The sequence below is a fragment of the Zalophus californianus genome, chromosome 14 (assembly GCF_009762305.2).
Source record: "Zalophus californianus isolate mZalCal1 chromosome 14, mZalCal1.pri.v2, whole genome shotgun sequence".
In the NCBI taxonomy this organism is placed as follows: domain Eukaryota; kingdom Metazoa; phylum Chordata; class Mammalia; order Carnivora; family Otariidae; genus Zalophus; species Zalophus californianus.
Window position 1 is genome coordinate 66,880,018 of NC_045608.1, and position 22,160 is coordinate 66,902,177.

Below are 22,160 nucleotides of genomic sequence, written 5' to 3' on the forward strand. Positions count from 1 at the left end.
TATGATCCTCTGTCTTGTTTCTCAAATTCCTCATTATCAGTGAGATCATATGATACTTGTCTTTGATTTACTTATTTCACTTAGCATAATACCCTCTAGTTCCATCCACATCGTTAATTAGAGCAAATAACATTGTATTTTAACAGTCTGTTTATGTATCTGTTTTCCCTTCCAAACGGTGTTGTGAATATCTCAAACACCGGGACTCTGTCTGTGTTACCTCTGTACATTTTGTACTACAGATGCTGGCTAGCTAAAAACTACATTTCCCAGACTCCCTTGCAGCTAGGGTGCAGATGCAATTTAGGTTCAACCAGTCAGAAGCGTTTACATGAGACTGATTCAGAGCTGTGTTGTAGGGTTATAGGTAAAGAATGACGAGGCTCCAGGCACTGTTTTGCTGGTGCCGAATGTGGCAGAAGTGGCATGGCTCTTGGAAACTGCAGTGGTAGCAGTACCCTCATGATTATATTTCTATGTAAATATATTACAATTATTATATGTTTATTATTATATATTATATATAAACTGCAGTGGCACCACACCCTATTATATTTATATATAAATATATTATATTTATTATTATATATTATTTATTATTATTATATATTATATTCTTTCCCCTAAATAAATCCCTTTCTGCTTTCACTAGCTCAATGGATTCAGTTACCTACAATTAAGAACAAGGGATCAGCATGAGGCCACCAGAAAAATCCATGACCTTGGCTGTAACTCACATCATTTTCCAGTCACACAACAATAAGTGAGGTCTGGTGTCTTAGCACAAAGATCATTTGCAACCAGAGCCATTGGCACTAAGTCCTTTGGAATCAACTGGGTCATGTGAATCCATGATCTCAGGCTGCTACAAAGAAAAGCTCCAGATTCATATGGTGCAGGAGTTATTTAGGAGAGACTTACCCCAGTGGTCTCAGGGGGCTGGGAGTCTTGCAGACACATCTTTGTTATGCCGCTAAGCCAGCTGTGTGACTTTGGTCAATCGCTTGCCTGCTCTGGGCCTCTTCTTTCTCCTCCTTAAAATAATCTGTTTGAACTACGTGATAGCCAAGGGCCCAGGCAGCACTACAATATGATCTCTCAGTGTTTCCCACTCACTAACCAAGCCAGAATATGACTGTGGATGGATGATCCACAAAGATGAGGAAGAAACTCGCAAAGACCAGGCAGCACTCCCCTGCCATCAGCCAGCCCCTCCAATGTCTCCATAAGGCCCTCCCCGCCTTACCTCCGGCAGCCTCCACTCGGTCTCCCTCTCTCCTGAAACCCCAACCTCACCCATACAGGGAACTGGGAGGTACAGTGATTCCAAATGCTCTTGTGCCGTGTGTTTGGTGGCTATTCGGTGGACAGGCTTTCAGAACGGGGTCATAGTCCTTCCCTGCCCCCCATAAGCCACCCTAGGCCCATCACTTTTGTGAGCCTTACTTTCTTCATCTGTAAAATCCACACACAAAAAAAGTGCAGTTCATGTGTGACAGGGTGGAGAGAAGATATTGATGAGAAATTTGGGGAAAGTCCCAGGACAGTGCCCGGCACACAGCCAAGTGCCCAAGAAATGTTCACTCCTTTCTTGCTCCTTTCTCCTGCCACTAAAGGGCAAGAGTTGCCCGAGAGTCAGTGATTGCTTATGGCTCCTCGGCTGGCTGATGGCAGAGCTGGGTCAGGCACAAGTACCCTCAGGAAGTTTCTCTGCCATCTGGATCAGCTGGCATCCTTCTTCCACGGCTACCAGCAAACCCCTCCCTGCCACCCTGCAGCTAGAGCCTGTGCTGCGTTCTGCTTGGACGCGGGGATGTCCCTGATCACCTGTCTCTGCTGCAGACTCCATGGATAAACTGTGTCTGAAGCTTTAACATCCGGGCCTTGTTGACCCTGGGGAGACTGTCCCTCCCAGGGCTAGCCAATTCCTTGAGATAGTAACCACCTGTGAGCACCTTTCTTATGCAAACAAACCAATCCAGAGCTTACAACCCCCCCACCACCACCTCCCACGGTGGGGGGCCTCTTTCCCCCTGCCCTGATCATCCCAGGGCCAGGTACCAGACAACTAGGGGCAGCCTTTATGCCCCGGAGCCCAGTGAAATTATTCAGACTGATGACTCCCAAGCCTGTGAACCTGTCTCACCTGTTTCTTCCACAGTAGAGGCTCTTGCCCACTTTTTCCCGTCACTCCCTCTGCTCCTGACCCCCCCGCCCCGGCCTCCGGTGCTCCCCTATGGTGTGGCGTGCCTCCTGTCTCTGGGCATCTGTGGGTATAAAACCCTCTTCCTTCCTGGCAATGACTCCCATGTCTGTGTGTCTCACAAGGCACGACTATGACAAAGCCCAGCCACCCTGAAAACACTCCACGTGGTACCCCAGGCAAGCCATCAAAACCATGCCCTGCCTAGGGCGAAAGCCCTCGTTTTCCCAGCTGAAAATGGAGCTAATAGCTCTTGCTGACATCCCCATCCGACCTGGGCTCTGTTCCTCTGGGCTGCCCTGCTCCGTCCCAGTCTCTGAAGATAATCTAACTTGGGGAAATGAGATTGTAACAAGCGCCGCCAAGCGTGCCCCCGCATTCTGCTTCTGAAAGGACACCTGCGTCCTGCATTCTGGGAAAAGCCGTGGTAATCCTTGTTTGGCCTGGACGCAGATTTCTATGCAGATATCAAAAATGAGGCTTCCAGTTTCTTTCTGGAATGACATGGGAAGATGCTCGCATGACATAACTTGCTGAGTGGAAAATGCAAGTTACAACACTGTGATCTCCCAAAGGAATGGGACATACATATGTGAATGCCCAGGGCAAAGGGAAAGGCCGTAACAAGGCACTAACAGTGGGCTTCTTGGAGTAATGGGACCATGAACGATTTTTAAAAATACCTTTCTGTATTTTTATGTTTTCTGTAATGGGGTTATGATTTTTGTGTTATTGGAAATCACCAAAAAATGCCCTTTTATTGAAGTCCTAGATCTCCCTCGAAACAGCTCAAGCTTCCCCTTAACCTGCTGTAAGACTGAGAAAAGCAATTTCTCCCACTTTCTCAACTCCATTAGCCTCTCAAGGTGAGTTAGTCACTGTCTCTTCTTCCAGTTTTGGAAAGGTGATCTCTGCCCAGCACAGAGGGGAGGGGCTCGGTAACACATTTGGCACCCGCGCAGGTATAAATAGCCTCAGCCGGTCAGCCCAGCAGCATCTCAGATGCCACTTGGCTTCCGGCAGCCACATCCGGGACTGGCACCAAGTTGCGTCCGTCCTGCCCCATCTCGGTGCCCTCAGGAACTGCGGCGGGGGGGGCGGGCAGCCCCAGCTCCCTGACCAGTGGCAGGACTGGTCCTGCCACTCCCTTCTCCCTAAGGGAGAAGACAACGGCAGAGGTGACCACGACGGCCCTCCTCCTCCCCAGACTTGGGCTCTGGCTTTGCAGGCTGCAGAGGCCTCATTTCAGCATGCCCAGGGGCCTGCGTGCATCCCTGCCAGCCTTTCTCCACAAGCCTGTCCCTCAGCGGGCTCTCCTGTTGGCCTGAACCCCCTCCAGAGCTTCGTCGGGGCCATGGTGTCTTTCTTGGAGGCCACCGTACTTTGAGCCCCAGCACCACTGGCCAGTACAAGATAAGGCCCTTGCATTCAGCTAACACCAGCTAACACTGCCTTTCCTCCCCAGGTGCTGATGGTGTTCAAGAGAACAGGAGCCCAGGGAGGTCCCGACATCCTTCAAGAGCTTCCACCAGCCCAGCAAGCAGGGAAGCAGCCCCAGCTCAGCAATTGGAAGCCCTGGGCTCCTCTCGAACCTGGTGCAGAGTCTCAGGGGACCACAGAGTGGTTCATTTATTCCACACTGGGTAGGAACCCAGTGAGGGTATGACACCTCTGTGCAAATTAGGAAAAAGTACCTTTTTCTCCAGGTGAATTAGGCCACATGCCAGTCACATGGCTTATCAAGTGAGAGTGACCTACTGGCTAGGTATCTTTGTGCAGTGCCCACCCTGCACAACCGGCCATGGCAGCCTGATACTGGACTCTTGAATTTTGTCTTGTTTAATCCTCCCAACAGCCCTATGAGGCAGGCATTGTTTCCCCATTTTATACCCAAGACTCAGACTGCAAGCGGTAAAGCAACTTGCCCAAAGTCATTCAGCTAGTAAATGGGGGCTCTGGAAAGGGCTTTCCCAGGGCTTTCAAGAGCCCAAACCCATGTTCTTCTGTCGCGGCAGTGCACTCCCTCTCCCTGATTCTGACAAGCCACAGTTGGGGGGCGGTTCTCGGTGAACAGCCCCCTCCCCTTCAGGGAGCTCAGCGCTATTTCAGAGCGAGAACAGGTGCCATCTCGAGACAGCACACTACCTGTCAGAGCAAATGCACCGAAATGAGAGTCTGCAAATTGCAGCCTGACAATTCAAAGGACTGTAGTGTCTTCCCAAATAGGTACAGAGAGAAGCGAGAAGGGCTGGGCTGTCAGTGACTTACAGGTCACAGCTGCCAGGGGGAGATGCTCCCCTCCCCGGGGCGGGGGCTGGAGAGACCTGGCTCAGACCCTTGACTAGATGCTGGCTCTCTCTGGGCCACCAGTTCCCCATCCGTGCATGGGAATCTGCAGGGGCATTTGAAGTTTCAGAGCTGGAAGCTAAAAAAGCCCGATGTTGGGAACGCAACCCTGATAGTCCTGTGATTAATCTGCTCCCGGTGTGAACTTCACTGGAGTGTCATTCCCGGCATGGGGTGGGGGTTGAAGGGGTCAGGGGCAAAGCCTATTGCCCCTCCTCCCCCGCTGCAGCCAGTGGTTTTTCGGGGCCCCCTGATCCAGTGTCTCGATATCCCATGCAAGAGGACACATGCGGTGGCCCTCCCTTCTGGGCCGGACCAGGGAGCCCGGAAAAACTCCCCTGTGTAAACTCCAGCCCACCTCCCGGTGTCTAAACTAGCACTGGTTCCCCTACCGCCCCTGCCCCACTTCACCACCCTGCCCCCCAGGTGCCACAGGCGGCACCCTCCCGGTCTCCTCGCCCTTCGCCTCCCACCCCGCTCGTCACCTCTGCGCCCTCCGGCACCCTTCTCCCCCTCCCGGCACGAGGGGCGTGAGTCCGTCCTCTTTTCTCCCTGGAGGCGTGTCTCTGTCTGGAACGTTCTTCCTCACCATGTCTCTCTAGTTGCTCCCGGCTTATTGGCCAGAGCCTTCCCTGCCCTCCCTCTTCTGCGCCCACAGCGCCCTGCACGCTCCGCCTCCGTCCTTATTACACTGCACTCTGCCCAACAACCCCATTCCCGGGCCAGGGCCCTCGACGGATGGCTCTTCTCCTCTTTCACTCACCGAAGATTTACTGACCCACGACTACGTGCCAGGTACTGGGATAGGCCGGGAGGCCGTGATGACCAAGCCAGATAAAGCCCCCACCCTCACGGACTTCCAGGATAGGAGACAAATGAAATATGAATGCAACACAGAGCCAGGTAGAGATAAGCGCTATAAAAGTACAGCAGGCAAGGGGGCTGGAGGGCACCTGGAAGGGTGGTAGGAGGTCAAGGATGGCCTCTCCGGACAAAGACAGACGGAGCCGTCAGCAGGGGTCCAGGACGAACATTCTAGAGAAGGAACAGCAAGTTAACACAAACACGCCGAGGATGGACAATGCCAGAGGGCTGCAGGGACAGGGCCGTGGGGTGATGGGCGGTGAGAGGAATCGAGGCCCGGGGGTGAGTGGCACCGGGTCCAGCTGGGCTTGGGGGCTGCTCGATACGGCAGCATGCTGGAGCAGAGGAAACGCATGGCCCGATGTGAAAGCTGCCTCTGGCCGCCGTAGGGAGACCGTGCCGTCCAGCCAGAGCAGACAGGGGGATGGTGGACTGCGCCAAGAGGCAGCAAAGAGGTGCGAGAAGGAGACCGAACAGGACATGCGTTAAGGATAGAACCAGCAGGATGTGCTGATGGCAAGACTGGAAAGGTGGAAAAAAAGGAGAGAAATCAACGGTAACTCCTAAGATTTTAGCCTGGACAACTAGTTGGATCACAGAGCCATGGTAAGAGGAGGGAATGATGGAGAAAAACAGCCTGGGCCTGAATCAAAGGAAGCTTGCTGTGACTGTCAGGCATTCAAGGGGAGATCATAGGTAGGCAGTCAGAGTCACACGTCTGCAGCCCAGTGCAGAGGTCAGGGTCAGAGATACATGCTCCACGGTCAAGGGACAAAGGACTTAGAGAGATCTCAGGGGAGGGCGGAGAGCAGAGGGCAAGCCTGCGGCTCCAACAGACATTTGGATGGTGGCAGGGGAGATGGGCCACCAAAGGAGTCTGAGAAGGAGAGTCGTGGGAAGGAGGAAAATCCGGAGATCCCAAAGACACGGATGCCAGGAGCAGAGAGCACTTCCAGGACAGAGGGCCAGCTCTGTCCAGAGCTAATGAACGCCAAGGAAGAGGAGGAAAGAGAAGGTCCCACTGACCTAGCAACTAGGTGGTCGTCGGTGATCCTGACAAGAGCAGATTCAGCGGAGCAGGAAGGCAGAAGCCCCACTGGCATGGGCTGAAGTGAGAACGGAAGTGGGAGATGCTGGGGACAGTGATGGCGGAAGTCTGTGTGATGAGCGCTGGGTGCCAAGGACTGCATGTCTGTGTCCCCCCAAAATTCACATGCTGAAATCCTAACCCCCAGGGTGATGGTATTAGGAGGTGGGGTCTTTGGGGTGATTAGGTCATGAGGGTGCAGCTCTCATGAATGGGATCAGGGCCTTTATAAAAGGGACCACAGCAAGCTCCCCCACCCTCTTCCCACCATGTGAGGGGACAGCAAGATGACAGTGGGCTCCCACCAGAACCCAACCGTGCTGTCACCCTGATCTCCAGCATGCAGCCTCCAGAACTATCAGAGACAGTGTACTGCTTACAAGCCACCCGGATCTATAGGACTTTGTGGAAGCAGCCCGCCCGTACCGGGACAGGGAGCACGTGAAGACTCAGTCCTGGCTGAGGGGGCAAGAATGGCATTTGCCTCAACGTGGGAAGAACCAGCCAGAGTTAGAAGGAACACACCTCAGTGTTCTCTGAGACCCTGAAGGCCCCAGTGGAGCGTGAGGGAGGGAAGGTTTACACTCCACACAAGGAGGCCTGCGTGGGGAGGACAGCCTCTGTGAACCCCGTTGTCCCCATCCCAGCACAGTCTTTAGGGCCCTCGATGTAGGAGGTGCAGGCTATGCGTGACTACGTGGATTGGAAAGCTGGGACAGCCCGGTGTGCCTTACCAGCTGGGCACCCCCTAAACTGCTTATCAGGTGGATGCTGAGTCCTCCCGGGCTGACTCCGGCCCCCTTTTTCTTTCCATTCTGGGAGCTGACCTGGGGTGAGGCCCTGACAGTCACCCTTGACCATCTGATCTGGAAATGAGGCCTAGAGGGGGAAGTCCTCATACCCAGCTGTGAGTCGGGGTGAAGCTGGGGCCTGGATCTACCCAGAAGGTCCTCTTAGGGGACCCTACTAGTGACTGAGCAAGGCAGGAGCTTACCAGATGGGAAGCTGGGGCACAGAACCATTCACCTAAGTGGTTATTTGTCCAGGAGACTCAATTCAGACTCAACCAAGGGCCGCAAAGCTCAAGGTCCAGGGGGACTATGGGACAACACCACTTGGCGAGTCCAAGACACCCACAACCTGGCCTCCACAGACAGCCTCCTGCCTGTTGGCCACCAGAGGCCCTCATCAGGTACATGGGAGGAGATGGGGAAGCCATACCAACTTTGTTTTGCTTTTCCAGCATGCAGCCCAGAACATTCTGCCAAACCTGATTCTCCAAACTCTTCTCCATTGGACGGAGCCCGAGAATTCCATCCCTCTTTTTATTTTTTATTTTTTGTCCTTTCCCACAGACTTAAAAATTGACCGCAGAGGCTTATGCTAAACCAGCCTGCACCACAAGTCAGGTGCACGGGCGCCAGCCCTCAAAAGCTGTCACCACACCTGCAAGTCCAACGTGGAAAATTCTTTCCCCTGGGGTAACCTTGCCCCCAAGGGCTCCTCTTTGAAATGTAGAATGTCCAGGAGCAGGTAGAAGGAAGCATTTGTCAGGTGTAACAATCAAGAAAGCACTAAGCACAGTGGGGGGAGAGAGGGTAGGAGAATGATACAGAAGATGGAGGGGTGGGGAGACGAGAGACCCTAAAGATGGAGCAGGACACCCAACCCTACCCAGGCTGACCTGTCCACAACCCAGGAAGCAGAAGCCCTCTGTCTAGCATGGCCTTAGTCCCTAGACTCTGGAGTGGAGGATGCTGTGTGGGCCAGCTCCGTCAGCCACCACCTCGAAGTGGTGACTCAGTATCCTCATCTGGAATATGCAGGCAACGACAGGACCCGCCTCAGGCACTGGAGGGTGAGGATTGAGTGCAGGAACAGGTGCAGGTGCCCAGCACAGCACCTGGCACACAGTCAGCCCTTACCTGCCGAGATCCCAGCCAAGTCCTGCCCCTCCATGGAAGCACCTCTGACCTCCACGCTGAGCTCTTGGCACACTCGTCATCGGTGCCACGCAATTTATTACCTAATTATATACCATCTTGAAACAATTAGGGAACAACTGAATACAGCATAATAAAATGGTAACTGAATCGCAGCTCTGAAATATGACCATCCTGAAGCCCACATTGCAAGGTGCCTGCTAGACACACACGCAGATCGCACCCCGAGTGAAGGGCTCTGGCCCAGGCCCTGGACTCTCACCCAACTCACTCTTCAGTGGAGCAGAGTCTCCTGTGTTATCGGTTTGAGGCTGGCTCTTTTCTCCCATGGCTGGTGCTACTCTCCCACTCAGGAAGTCCCCTGCACCCCAGCCTGGAAGCCCAGCAACACGGGGAGAATGCTGTCCCAGGAATGGGCAGCTTGGATGGGCATCAGCCTGGGCAGTTTTGCTCCAGACATCAGACAGTGGGCTGCACACTGCCTCTTGCCATCCCACCGCAGCCCAGGAGGGCTGAGGCTGTACAGAATCTGGGACAGGGGCTGATGGGACCGTCCAGCCGGGCCGCCTGTGGGCTGTGTCTGAAGCTGGAGGGTCTGGAGGGCCCTGGATATGCTCGCACAGGTGGTCCAGGCCGGTTCTCGGGATCTGCGGAATGCCTGAGCAAACACGGAGACGTTTATGTGCACTTGCCAGAGAGCTGAGTGTATGTGAAATGATAGAAAGAGCCCTCCGGGCAGACACTTCTTACAGAATGTACAGGTAAGGGGGCTGTCCAGGAAGGCTTCAAGGAGGAGGTGGAGTGGGAGATGGACACCGACAGGATGAGAAGGACTTGATGTGGAGCAGGGTCCAGGTGGCAGAAGCTGAGTGAAGCCCTATGCGCTGTGGCTACAGGCCTGGTTCAGAGTCAGCACCTGGGGGGACTCCTGGCCCAGCTGCCCTCAGCCCCTTTGACTCAGTCCTACCCCCGGGACGTGCTCAGGCAGTGCATGCAACACTCCCACCCTGCAGGACCATGACCACCACAGGTGCTGCTGCCTGCCCCTGCCCTCTGGGCCATCTCTGGGGGGCCCGGGCAGAGGGCTCAAGGCACTGAACTGGCTGTGGAGGACACGGGCGCTCCCCACCCGCACATCTACCGTTCCAGAACTGCTATGGTGCTCTGTGCGTGGCGTCTGGGAGGGCTTCTCAGTCAGTCATTGCAGGAGTGTATACTCTGCCTTCACTGTCTTCTCTCTCCTGCTGAGCCAGCCCCTCCCCCTCTGACAGGCTGCCCAGAGTGCTCCGATGGTCCTACCTTCTGCTCTTCTCAAGAGAACGTTCTCCCATCATTCCAAACTGTGAAGGAGTTTATGATTCAAAGTGCTTCCCCTCTGGGGATTAATTTTCAAAGACAGTGCCAGAGACAGATTTATTCAAAGGAATACATCTCTAAGGGAGAATTCGGGAACCCCGAAATGTAAGTTTGCTTTTTTTTTTTTTTACCAACAGCCTTTACTGTGCACCTGCTTAATTCATTATTTTATTCCATTAACATGCATTGAGCTCCTTCTACATGCTAGGTGCTACCTGGGTGCTGAGGGCTCACATCACTGTCTAGTGCGGGAGAAAGAAACACAAACATAACCCCAACATGATGAGAAGTGTCTTCAAAGACCTTCCTGCTTGCGTTCAAGGCACCCACTTAAATAGCAGCATTTGCTGATTCCAACTGAGTCCTATCTGCTCACTAAAACAGCTCCCCGGAGGACTCTCACTGGACACTTTTAGACCCACACTTGAAATTAATAAAGCTGTATGTCGATGTATATTTTATAACTCACACACTTTCCAACTCAGCCTGGACTTCTCCTAGTTCATGTCCAATGAGAAGACCTGACTGCAGCCATTCTGAGCACTCTCTGGCCTGGATTTTCTTTGTGGTCTTATTTGGACTTTTCCAGACCGATCGCTTGGACCTGCTCCTTCTCCCAAGACTCCTGTTTGAATATACAATTTATGAGTCATTTGCTTTTTCTGCCTCTCTTTATGCTCTGGTTATACGTGGTACCTCCTAACTTCCCCTCCAACCACGTTAATAATAAATAACACACTTTACCACACCACGACCCACCACACAACTATACGGAGCAAAATATGGCATGCACTGAATTATTCAGAAGGTGAAAAATACCACAAAGTACATCACATATTCCAGGCGTAGAGACTTGTTCACCGGGATGATGTACTTTCACCCTGAAGAGCACTCTCCACAGCGGCATTAGGCCCCCTCTCCCCCCAGCCCTGCAAATCTGCTGCCAGGAGCTGTCCTACCCATTATGAAGAGGGCAGAAGCCACTCCTACGCCGAGGTAAAAAAAAAAAAATCTCCAACATACGGTTCAGTTCTAATTACATTAACCATTATTTCCCACATGTGGGAACGATGCATATTATGGTTTCTCACATATGTAATAGTACTTTGGGGGGGTCAACCAGAAATTGTGAACTGACGTTGGAATTGTCCCAGAAGAAGTTGGGCTGTGTGCTCATCACATCTGTTCCATGACTAAGGGGGCTCTGGGTCAAATGGCAGCTCTCCAGAAGGAAATCAGCTCAGCTGCGGAGCACGGTGACGAAAGGGTGCCTTAGTTCTGAAACCAAATGGTTAGAGACCAGCGGTGGCTCTGACCCTGGGGGGTCCCGGGTGACAGGGAAGAGGGGGCTGTCCAGGGTCACTGTGGCGGGGGAGAAAAATAAAAGGGAGGGGAAGTGAAGGAGGGAGTAGTGAAGAAAAGAGATGGGGGGGGAAGCAGGAACTAGGGAACAAGAAAGGGTAGCAGGAAGGAGGGGAGAACAGGTCGGGCAGAGGGGCAGAGAAATCAGCAACAAAATGCAGAGAGAGGAGGAGAGGGAAAGCCCGCTGGCAACAGGAGAAGGTGCAAGGAGCGCTCTTGCTGGGGTCTCCCCCCAGAGATGGCTCCCAGGGGCCTGTCCCTTCTTGCTCAGTTGATTAAGCACCTTCTAGCCAAACCTCTCGGCGAGTTCTTCAAAGAGTCCTACCCAGGAAGGCAGACACTGCGGACTTACCTAGACCACCCCCATCTGGGTGGGTGAGTCACACAGCAGAAGGGCCAACAGTGGAGGTGTGATACTTAGAAGGGACAATTCTGGATGCCCCACTCTTACTGGGTGACATCCCAGGGCCCAGCAGCTGGCCGGGGCTCTACCCCCGTATATGGAAAGAACTGGCCAGAGTAAGACCTGGGTTTCTGAGGCTGGCCCACACACTAAGTCCTGTCTGTGAACACTGCCACCGCTGAGATGCTTCTGACGTTGGAACCACGTCTGTACTTTTTCAAAGCACTGAACAGAATCATACGTATCCGGGTGGGGGGGGGGGGCGGTCCTTAAAAAACACATTACTTCTCCTCTGTGGGGTCAATTTAAGGTTTTAGTGTCAAAATTAACAACAGCAAAAACTCAGGCCTCTTTCCCAGGGAAACAGACCTGACAGCACATACCGAGAAATGCAAAAATTAAGGGACCAAACAACTTAATTGGCCCCTGGAAACCCTTAGTTGGCAAGTCCCAGTCACACCCAGAGAAAGCATTCTGCCTTGTCTGAAAGACTTCCCCACCATGCCCTCCCCGCCATGAGTGCCCCCCACCAGAGCATCCTGCATTTCACGCATTCAACAAACGCTGAGCTCCTGAGTATAGAGTGCCCCTCGTTACTGATTTCACTCCCAACACAACAGCAGAGCAGGAAGGAAGAACCATGCGATGGCAAGGATGTCAAATCTCAGCACCATCTTGATGGGAATCGTTCTTTCCCAGCCAAGGTCAGCCCCGCCTGGGGGCAGAATAGGAACTTCCCGTACCACGGGACATCCGAGGAGCAGAGCCCATGCCCCGTGCCCGACGCCCACCCCTGATGCCACCCACACACAGACCTACACACACCTGTGGGCCAACATCCGAAACCTTTGCAGCAGGGACGGAGTGAAAAGCCCCCACTTCCAAGGAAAGCTTGAGATCCAGACTCCACACCCCCTCCAGCTCCCCGCTCCCTGAGAGAGGGGCCAGTGAGTCCCCGCTGTGCTGTGGTTGGGTCCTAGCCCTCACCCCTCATGTCAAAGGCGGGGTGCCAAACGCAGTGAGCTTTGAGCCACCTGCTTCTCCCCTGAGGGTAGCTCTGGGGGTGGGCCACGGGCAGGGCTCTGAGGCCACCTCAGGATGGGCTTCCCCCCCCTCCCTGGTCATTTGCCGGGGGGTCTGTACCTGGAGCTGGAGGTACTGCCGCTCTGCACTGCCGGGTCGTCCGTGACATTAAAGAGCCCCGTCCAATTGGCCAGCTGGTCGCCACTCTGCCAACCAAACTGGAGGCCTCTGGCAAGAAAACGAGGCAGTCGGTACTCAGCACTCACCCGCGGGCTGAAACCCATCTAACCACAGAGCCTCCTTCCGTTGCCGTGCCGAGGGACACGTCACCTTGATCGCTCGCTTACTGGAGATAAAGGGGATCCCCACCCATGAGGAGGACGATGATAAACCAAAGCCCGGTATCGTGTTCTCTGCTCATTTATCTCCATCCCCTCTCTCCGCCTCTACCAGCAGAGCTGAGGTCACACGCTATAAACACGGGGAAACTGAGGCTTAGCGAGGTCAGGGTCAGAGAGCTCGGCTACCTCCTATGTGGTGAGTCCCTCAACCCCCACCGCTGGAGACTTAGACCGGAAGAGCTCTCAGGCTCCAGCACTTTGGCGGCCTCGGAGGGCCACACTGCAAAGCTTTTCATGCAATCCGGCTCTCCCAGGCATAAGGGTACACCTCCTGGTTGGAGACTCCACACCCATGGTCATCTCTGCTCCCTCCCCACCCCTGACTGAAATGATAGCAAAGGAATAAATAAGGATGTGAGCACGGAGAGGAGGCGATGGAGGGGGGGCCAGTGACAACACCATGGAAGATGAAAAGCAGATGGGTAATTAATTACCCTAAGACCCGAAAGAGTGGAGCCCCAAATGTTTATGGGCAGTCGATCTCTTCCCTGTGCACAACTCAAGAAGGCTCTGAAATTGGGGGTCCGGGGCCACTGAGGGCAGGAGCGCAGAGTGGGGCTGAAAGTGGGAGGGCTGTTTCAGGTTTGTATGAGGAGCGGCGGGACACCCCCCCAACACCGGCTCCCCTCCTTCAGCCCACGCAGTGTGGGCACAGAACCGGCCTGCCCCACAGACGGCAGGAGGCTGCGCTCCAGGTAGCTGACCCACAGAAGTTCTGCAATTTTCCTCATACACGGAGACACCAATCTGCAACCCACCCACCCCACACCCTGTCTCACAGGTGGCGAGGGTGGATTTTAGGAGGGAACCAGACCAAGTCAAAAAGAAAAAAACAAAGCAAAACAAAAAAACCACTATGGAGGAATAGGACTGTGTCACCTGATCACCCTAGCACAGGGGTTCTCCACCCGGCACTACGGACATCCGGGGCTGGGTCATTCTGTGTTGTGGGGCTGTCCTGTGCATTGCTGGGTGCTGAGCTGTGCCCCTCCCCGTCTCTACTCTCTAGATGCCAGGAACACCTCAACCCACACCCTCCATTGGGATGATCGAAAATGTCTCCAGAGGTTGCCAAGCATCCCCTGGGGGGCCAAATCCCCCCAGCTGAGAACCACTGTCCTAAGACAATGCCCACCTCACAGAGCTCCAACGAACCTTCCTTCCGGAGACTGGCTCGCCCTGAAATATGAACAGGCAGTGAAAGGCCACCAACCAGCACGCAAGAAAAGCTTTAACCTCAAAGTCAGAGAACAAAACAAACAGCAAGGGGCGCCCACCGAGGAAGCCTGGGGGAGTGCGTGCCCAGAGCCCGTGACTACCCCTTTCCCTCCCCCTCGCCCACTGGCAAAGCAAGCAACGGGGAACAGAAATGCCCAACGTGTTATCATTGTGAGGCTAAGGCTAACCTTGAGTTGACTCCATGTGGAAAAAAATAATAAAAGAAGAAAGTCATTCAGAAAACATCAGTACTTAACTTTCGTGGGAGGATAATCTATTGAATTATTTATTCCAAGAAGGGAGCTGGGCTTTTTATTCTCTTACTTTAGGACCCTGTGTGTTGTGGGGGCTGAAAGCTTCCCAGCTCCCTGAAGAAACTGTCCTAGGCAGCCAGGAGGGGAGCAAACCGGCTTCGGGTCTAGGAGGGGTAGCTGGCAGAAGATGCGTCAAGTCCAGGAAGCCAGCTTCCTGCTTTGGGGTTCCCCCACCACATCCCCCTCTAAACAGACAGGGGAGCCTCAGAAAGACCACAGCTTGGGGCACCCCAGGAGGCTGGACCCAGGGCTCCAGGAGCCTCCAGAGAGCAGTGAGCAGACTGACCAAGGCCGGGGTGGCCCTGGGAGCCCCCCAGCTGCTTTGTTCCACACAAACCTGGGGTAGTGGGGGGAGGAGGGTGGATGGAAGGCCCCTCAAGGATGAGAGACTCAGTTTCCCACCAGCTGGTGGATAAAGCTCAGTTAAAAGAAGAAAAGGAAATGAACTCTTCCTTTCACACCGAGTTCGTGAAATAAAAGGTATTACCACTTTTCCATCATTCATCAGCAAGTTGCTTGTGTCGTACTTCACAACTGACTGAGGACATTTTTCCTTTATCTTCAAGCTATTTTTATTTTATTATATAGGTAGATATATTTCAAATATTTATTATATTATTCTATATTTATTGAACAGCCCTGCCAGGCTGGGTGCTGGGGTTCAACAATGAACCAACCAAAAAAAACTCTGCCCCAAGGACACTTAACTGCTACCAGAGGGAGACAGATACAGTGACAATAAGCTAACAGGTGACACGTGTAGATGCCGACAAGCGCTGTGGGAAAAAGAAAGGGCAGCGAGGGGGATGAGGAGTTTGGGGTGGTGAGGGGTGCTGGTCCACACTGGGTGGCCAGGGGGCCTCTCTGAGAGGGTGACATGGAGCAGGACAGGAAGTGGGTGATGAGGCAGCAGGTGGCTCCCGAGGAAGAATGTTCCAGCACTGGCACCTGTGCTGGCCCTGAGGGGTGTGATGGCTTCTTCCGGGGCTGGCAAGAGGGTCTTTGTAGTTGGGACTGAGCCAGGGCAGGTGGCAGGTGACAGGGCATGGGCCGAGAGAAGCAGCGTCACCTTGCTGTGCTCCCTCAAAGCCATCTAAGAGGGAGGTGGGACCACATCATCTCCTGAGGAGCCAAGAACTCCGCCGGGCCACCAGGGAGTCTGCGAGCGCCAGGCCCTCCCCTACCTACCCCCGCTCTGGGTCTCCAGAAGGATCTGGTCAGAAAAGGCCTCTCTGAGAAGGTGCCAAGACCTTCCCACCCAGATGCAAGTGGAAGTGCCTGCCAGCTGGGAAGCCTTTTCAGCGAGATTAATGGGCAAAATTACCAGGTTCCACAAGTTCCTTTGCCCGTCCCCGCTCCTCACTCACTAGTGACTCACGGTATTTCTCTGTGAAGGGCCGGATGGTAACCTTCCCCCCAGAAGAACCTCAGGGGGAAAGGGAAGTGGATTCATCCCTGTGGGGACTTTCATGTGGGGCCACAGAAAAGCTGCTGTAGGTGGGGGCTTCCTGAGGGAGGAGAGGAGTTGGGGGGGGGCTGTCCTCCCTACAAGCACTGCCCAGAGGTGGCAGAGGTTTGGCCTCCTTGAGAGCCCCCAGGCCTGGAACCCATAGCTCCAGGGAGCAGACAGAGGCTCCTGGATTCTAAGACCTTCCATGGCTCTGCAGAGGCTTCTGGCTAAGGAATGGCTGGGCCAGGGCCCAGGGGTCTCCGTACTGACAGTGCTGGGGCAAGGGTACACACGGGGGTACACACGGGGACACCCAGCCGTGGGAGGGGTCCAGAGAGAGAAACCAGACAAGCTCCAGGCACAATTGTGAGACCACCTTGCCACCCCCAGTCTATGCACCGCAGAGGAGCCTGGGCCCCCCAGGCCCACATCCAAACGTCGCGCTCCCTGGGCCGGCGCTCCAGACCTCCCCTTCCAGAGAGGCTGCTGCAGCAGGAGCACAGGGTGAGGGAGGGGCTGGGGCTGCGCACACAGTCTTCGTCTGTCCTCCGGCACTAAGACCCCCACCGGCGGACTACAGCGAGCAGAGTGGGGACCCCCTGCCTCCTTGGAGGGCAGTGGGGTGATGTGGACACGGGGGGCCCTCAAACACTCATGCATGCATTCACTCCAACCACTCTCCTTTAAGAGCACCCACTAATTCTATCTTCTCCATCTTAGGACACGTCCCCAACTCTCCGATGTTAGCAGCCCACGCTAACTAACAACCCTCTCCCCCAAACCTGGGGAACCCCGTCCAGCTGAACTTCTCCAATCATTTCATTCCTGCCCCAGCCTTTGCTTCTGCTCGTTCCTACGACTCCGATGGGTTGAATTGTGTCCCTCCAAAATTCCTATGTTGACATCCTCACCCCTATTACCTGTGAAATAGGGTCACTGCAGAGTTAATTCATTAAATTAGGATGAGGTCATGCTGAAGTGGGGGGGGCAGCTACTCCAATATGACCGACTGGTGTCTTTATAAAGAGGGGAAATTTGGACATGGGCACGTACATAGGGAGAATGCCAAGTGAAGATGAAGGGAGAGATCTACGAGCCAAGGAGGGCCAAAGATTACAGGCAAACCAGCAGAAGCTGCAGGGCAGACATGGAACAGATTCTCCCTCACAGCCCTCTGAAGGGACCGACCCTGCTGACACCTTCGTCCCAGATGTCCGGCCTCCAGAACTGCATGACAGCAACTTTCTGTTGAAGCCACCCAGTTCGTGGTCCTGTGACAGCAGTCCTACCCGACAATACACTTGAGTTCCCTCTCTAATCCTCCAGGGCAGGAACTTACTCTTCCTTCAAGACTCCATTCAGATGCTCAGCCTGGGCCCGCAGTTCTCCAGCTTGGCTCTGCGGGGCACTGGGGTACCCTTTGTGACTGCAGAGGAGGGAGGGGACATGGCAGAGGGTGGGGTTGAGGAACAGGGAGCCAGGTGGGCAGGACTGAAGCCCCCACTCTGTGTCAAACGAGTACCCTCCTTTCTCCATTTAAGACACAGGCTTCCACGTTGTCTGAGGCTCTAGGAGTCTCTCTGTCCTGGAACCCCAGCACACTTGGCACTTAGTATGTAGGAGAGTTTGTCAACTTTTCACAAGTGCTTGGTCCTTCTCTCCGAAGGGCTCCTTGAGAGGAAGCCTGTTTCATACATCTTGGCAACCAGAGACTAGGGCAGTATTATCCAACAGAAATACACCAGGAGCCACAGATGTCATCTAGAATGTTCTGGTAGCCACATTATAAAAAAAATAAAAATAAAAAATAGCAAACATCATAAAATTCCATAGAACTAGCTATACACAGACACACAAATGAGTGTACGTAAAACTAGGGAAATTTGAGTAAGGTGGATGGATTGTATGGATGTGAATTTCCTGGCTGTAATATTGTACTATAATTTTGAAAGATGTTGCCATCTGGGCAAACAGGAGGAAGGTATGCAGATTCTCTCTGTATTATTTCTTGCAACAGTATGTGAATCTACAATTCTCAAAATAAAAAGGTTTCTAAGAAGTAAAAAAAAAAAAAGGTGAAATGAATTTTAATAATATATTTTATTTAACCTAACACATCCAAAATATTGTCATTTCAACATATAATCAATGAGGTTTATCCGTGGTGTGATTATTGCTAGTTGAAAAATTAATGGGATAGGTTACATCTTTTTTCATATTATGTCTTTGAAATCTAGTGTGTATTTTATACTTACAGCACATCTCAGTTTAGACTAGTCATGTTTCCAGTGTTCCATAGCCACACATGGCGAGTGCCTATTATATTGGACACCAAAGGTCTGGTACATAAAGGGCCTGTGAGTTATGCTTGCTGATGAACAAACGAATGAATGAATGAATGAACCAATTAGTGAACCTTAACCAGGAGGAGGCTGGGACTAGATGTGCAGAATGGCACCTCCACCAGCTGGAGGGCACTGGGTGGGAGGCCACAGGGGTGGGAACATCTGCTCTGCAAGCACTGGCTGGGGGAAGAGGGCCCAGAGTGATGAACTGGTGTCAGGATAGCAACCCAGCCTGACACTGAGAAAAGAGAAAACACTGGGGGAGTCTTGAGTCCTGTAAGCCTTCTTCTGGGGGGGCTGTGGTTTATTTCTGGGGAAAGAGCAGTGTTGATCCCAGAAATACTGATCCTCAGCCTGATGGCCCGGGGAAGAGTGGAGAACTGGTGTACTGGGGGGCGGGGGGGGCTTGTTTTCCTTTACTCAGAGGCTCAACAGGAGCAACACAAATCGGGTACCATCTCAGGCTGGAGTGAGCGCGAATGCATTTTATTCTCCCAATAACCTTGGCAGTCCCGCCCCCATCCCCTGGCTTACCAGCCTCTTTCCCATCTCCCGTGCCTGCAGGACCTGTGCGCCCCCTCACAGACAGGACCGGCAAAGCCTGACCCGAGCCTTTGTGCTGAAGGGCCAGCCCCCCTCCTCAGAGCTGGGAAAGAGAACAGCCCTCCTGCTCATTCTCTCACATTGCAGAACACTAAACTGAGATCCTAGAGGGAGGCTATCCGCCTCACCAAGCACCAGGGAATAAAAAGAAATTCAAAAGCCTTCCATGACTGCCACCCTCTGCACCTGCAGCCTCAACACCCCAGCCTGTCCCCCAGAATCACCCCCTCAAATAAACTAGCTCTCCAAAGCCCACATCAGCTCCTGCCAGGCTACTCATCACCCAACTGCTATCTCCTTTGAACCCTACGAGCTTTATCACCTATGCCACACAACTGCAAGTTTATTTATACAGTTTTACATGTTTTTCATGTTTGTCTCTTTATGTGTGCTCTAAGTTCCTTAAGAATATGCATCATAGCTAATAATTTTTAGTAACATCCCCTCTCCCCCCCCCCGCCCCAGTACAAAGCTGAGTGCGCATTTAATTGCTATTTGATAATTATTAGGAAAAGTTTAGGGGTTCCTTTTTTCAAAAAAAAGATTTGTTTGTTTGTTTGTTTGTTTAGAGAGACAGCTGGGCAGTGAGCAGAGGGAGAGAGACAAGCAGACTTTTGGAGCCCGACGTGGGGCTGGATCTCACCACCCTGAGATCATGACCTGAGCAGAAATCAAGAGTCAGATGCTTGACGGACTGAGCCACCCAAGCACCCCTAGAGGTTCCCTTTGTATGCATCCATTCATTCAGCAATTAATGTCAGGCACTGTGCTAGGTCCTGGGAATTCAGAGATGGATAAAACGTCTTTTTAAGGATCTTGCAAGCTATGTGACCTTATACAAGTTACTCACCTCTCTGAGTGAGTATTAAATGAGGATGATTGTACCTGTTTAACAGGACTCTTGTAAGGATTAAATGAAAGAATCCTCAGTTAGGACTATCTCCTTAGGTCAGAGCCTGGCTCATGAACCCTTAAGGAATGTTAATAATTAATATCATTACCTGATAAATCCTTCACCCGTGTGTGGTAGGGAGGGGACAGGGGTCCCTATACATAGGGTTAAGGGCTAAACTTGGGAAGTTCTGGATCAGAGGGTATTAGAGGAGAAGTAAGTGGGCCTGGATAAGTCACAGAAGAGATGCTAAGACCTCTAAGAGGTCCAATTTCCCTGAAAAGTACAGATGTCAAAAAGAAAAGAACGGGACCAAGAGAGGGGTAGGGAGAAGTGTGAGAGGGCAGCACTGCATCCCTGGAGGACATGTGGGGCAGGGATAGGCAGCTGACAGACAACCAAGTGCAGCCTGGGTCAGGGTCAGGGTCAGGACTGGACGGAGGCAAGCAAGGCTCCCAGGGCCCTACCCTCCCAGGCTCACGCAGGTGCAGGGCAGACCCCTGAGAGGGAGGCCTCCTCGAGTCTTGTCCCCTGGGTGCCAGGCTTCCCTCACCCTAATCCCAGCCCTGTGTCAGATGCTCAAGACAAGCTTGCTCTGATCAGCCAAACAAGGTCATCCTGCCGGCCCAGCACACACCCTGGTGCCGGTCAGCTCAGCATCCCTTCTCCTCTCTGGGGAACCATCCATTTCCACCAGGTCCCCATGAGGCACCTGCCCCCCTCCAGAACCAGCCCCTGGATAGACCCTCCCACCCCTGTGGTCCTATCTCCTGGGCTGTGCCTGTTTCTCAGGGCAGTCGAAGAGAAGGAGGGTTGGTTGCATGAGGAGAGCCTTCCAATGCAACTTCAGATACAGCACGGAGTCAGGCTGTGCTTTTTCTTGACCCAGTTTCATATCCTCAGGTCTCAGGCCTGCACCAGCCACATGCAGGCAGCCCAGATCTGCACCCTCCGTGCGCAGGAGAGCAAGGCTGGAGGGAAGAGCATAGAGGAGAGTCTGCTCTACAAAAGGCAGAACAAAACAGACCCAACCTCTGCTCCTGTGTGGTTGAAGAAATCATCTTAACCAGGAAGGAAACGGAATTAGCAACTTACAGTCTTCCCCCAAGAAAAACATTAGGTGTGGATGGCTGTACAGGTGAGTTCTACCAAACTTTCAAAGAATAGATGATCTCAGACCTGCATAAATCATCCCACAGAATAAAGAAGGAATATTCCCAACTCTTTTTACAAGACTGGTTTTAAGACCAGACAGAGACAGCATTCTATAAGAAAATGACATGCCAATATCATTCACTAACATGAGATATAATATCTTAAATAAAAATACCGGCCAACAAAATCTCCCATCACAGAAAATAAATAATACACCATAAACAAGCTGGGTTCATCCCCCAAATTATAAGTTTAACACCTATTAATGTAATTTATCACATCAAAAGATTAAAGGCAAAAAACTACATATTATCCAAGAGCAGTAAAAAAGCATCTGATAAAATGAATATCCAAACACGGTAAGACAAGTAAACAAAACTTGTTAGCATACTCCACAAGGGAGTCTTAATCTCTTAGAGGTTATCTACAAAAAACAAAAACAAAAACTTAAGCAGACACTTGTACTATAATTCTCCTTAAAGTCAGGTTTAATCATACAATATACAAAAAATAACTCAAAATGGAGCAAAGACTTCAACATAAGAGCTACAATTCTAAAACTCTTAGAAGAAAACACAGGGGCTAATCTTTGTGACACTGAGCAGTGTACATAGGCAATGATTTAATAGATACAGCACCTAAAGCACAAGCAACCAACAACTATATATATATATATATATATATATATATATATGAATAAGAATTGATCAAAATTAAACATTTTCAAAGGATATCATCAAGAAAGTAAAAAGACAACCCCTAGAATAAGAGAAATGTTTGCAAATCAATATATTTAGAAGCTATAAAGAACTCTCACAACTCAATCACGGAAAGACAAATCATCCAATTTAAAAATGGGCAAAGGATGTGAATAGGCATTTCTCCAAAGGAAACATACAAATGGCAAATAAGCACATGAAAGTATGTTCTACATCATTAGTTATCAGAGAAATACAAAATCAAACCCACAATGGAATACCACTTCAAAACCACCAAGATGGCTATGACCAAAAGGACAGATAAAAATGAGTGTTTTTTAAAAATATGGAAAAATTGGAACCCTTATGCACTGCGTGGAGGGAGTATAAAATGGCATAACCACTTTGGAAAAGAGTGTGGCAATTCCTCAAATGGTAAAATGTAGAGTTACCATATGAGCCAGCAATCCCACTTGCAGGTATATACCCAAGAAAAA

General features: G+C 52.0%; 1 protein-coding gene across 6 annotated transcripts in view; it reads right to left on the bottom strand.

Annotated features, from left to right (window-relative positions):
* ST8SIA5 (ST8 alpha-N-acetyl-neuraminide alpha-2,8-sialyltransferase 5) overlaps positions 1-22,160 on the bottom strand; it is a 52,108-nt gene that overhangs the window by 22,289 nt on the left and 7,659 nt on the right. For 3 of the 6 annotated variants that reach the window (XM_027576532.2, XM_027576529.2, XM_027576531.2), the window contains exon 2: positions 12,708-12,815. The exons of the other annotated variants lie outside the window; for them this stretch is intronic. In XM_027576532.2, the coding sequence (XP_027432333.1) occupies positions 12,708-12,815 (108 nt within the window). The remainder of the gene's footprint in view (positions 1-12,707; positions 12,816-22,160) is intronic. 6 annotated transcript variants of the gene reach the window in all.